The sequence below is a fragment of the Plasmodium inui genome, assembly GCF_000524495.1.
Source record: "Plasmodium inui San Antonio 1 unplaced genomic scaffold supercont1.230, whole genome shotgun sequence".
Classification (NCBI taxonomy): Eukaryota; Apicomplexa; class Aconoidasida; order Haemosporida; family Plasmodiidae; genus Plasmodium; species Plasmodium inui.
In genome coordinates this window covers 7,149-7,883 of record NW_008482064.1, presented here as the reverse complement: position 1 = coordinate 7,883, position 735 = coordinate 7,149, and the positions used below count along the sequence as shown (strand labels likewise).

General features: G+C 37.4%; 1 protein-coding gene across 1 annotated transcript; it reads left to right on the top strand.

Annotated features, from left to right (window-relative positions):
- Positions 1 to 21: 21 nt before the first annotated feature.
- C922_05842 (hypothetical protein) lies at positions 22 to 476 on the top strand (the record flags this gene model as incomplete). The annotated part of the gene is made up of 2 exons (XM_008821413.1): positions 22 to 59; positions 161 to 476. The coding sequence occupies 2 exons, from the start codon at positions 22 to 24 to the stop codon at positions 474 to 476; spliced, it is 354 nt and encodes a 117-aa protein (XP_008819635.1).
- Positions 477 to 735: the final 259 nt, after the last annotated feature.

Here is a 735-nt window from a genome sequence, read left to right as displayed (position 1 = left end):
GAAACATAAAGTCGGGAAAACATGAAGAAATATTTGAAATACAAAGATTTAAGAAAAAGGTAAATTGAGAGGAATTCAAGGAAACCATGGAATTAGAAGAAGCGGAAAATACAGAAAGAAGAATTGAATTAATGAAATAGAAACAGTTAATTAAATTGAGGAAGGTAAAAGCCGTCTTAAATCTCAATAAACCGTGTGCAGGGATAAAATTCGAATATAAAACAGTCGAACAAGGGGTGTGCAGTACTCCTAAGCAAAATGACTTCATCAATAAGAGATTACAATGGATGCATAACCATGTCGGAGGAGTCAAGGCTTGTCCTGGGGATAAAAACTTCTGGAATCTCTGCTACATACCTAACGGGCGAAACAACCAACAGCGTGACCAGAACCCATACAGCAGAAATCAGGCAGTCACCTACGGAACCTTCATGTCATTGTCGCCTATGGTTATATTGAAAGGGAATACATATTAACAATGGTATTATGTTGAGAGCCTGTTGAAAAGTCCGCTGATCCTTTATTTAGAAAGATATAGTATGAATTGTGCATCTTCTGTGTGCCTAGAGCCATTATGGAAGGATATTATAATAGAACAAAATATTACCCACCCCAAATTCCAAAACCTCTGTCTCATTCTTAATCACCCCGGAAGGAGCCAATTTCTTCGGAAAGAATCATAAATCTTCCTTAATCCCCAGTAGAGACATAACCGAACATATTCATTGGCAGTAG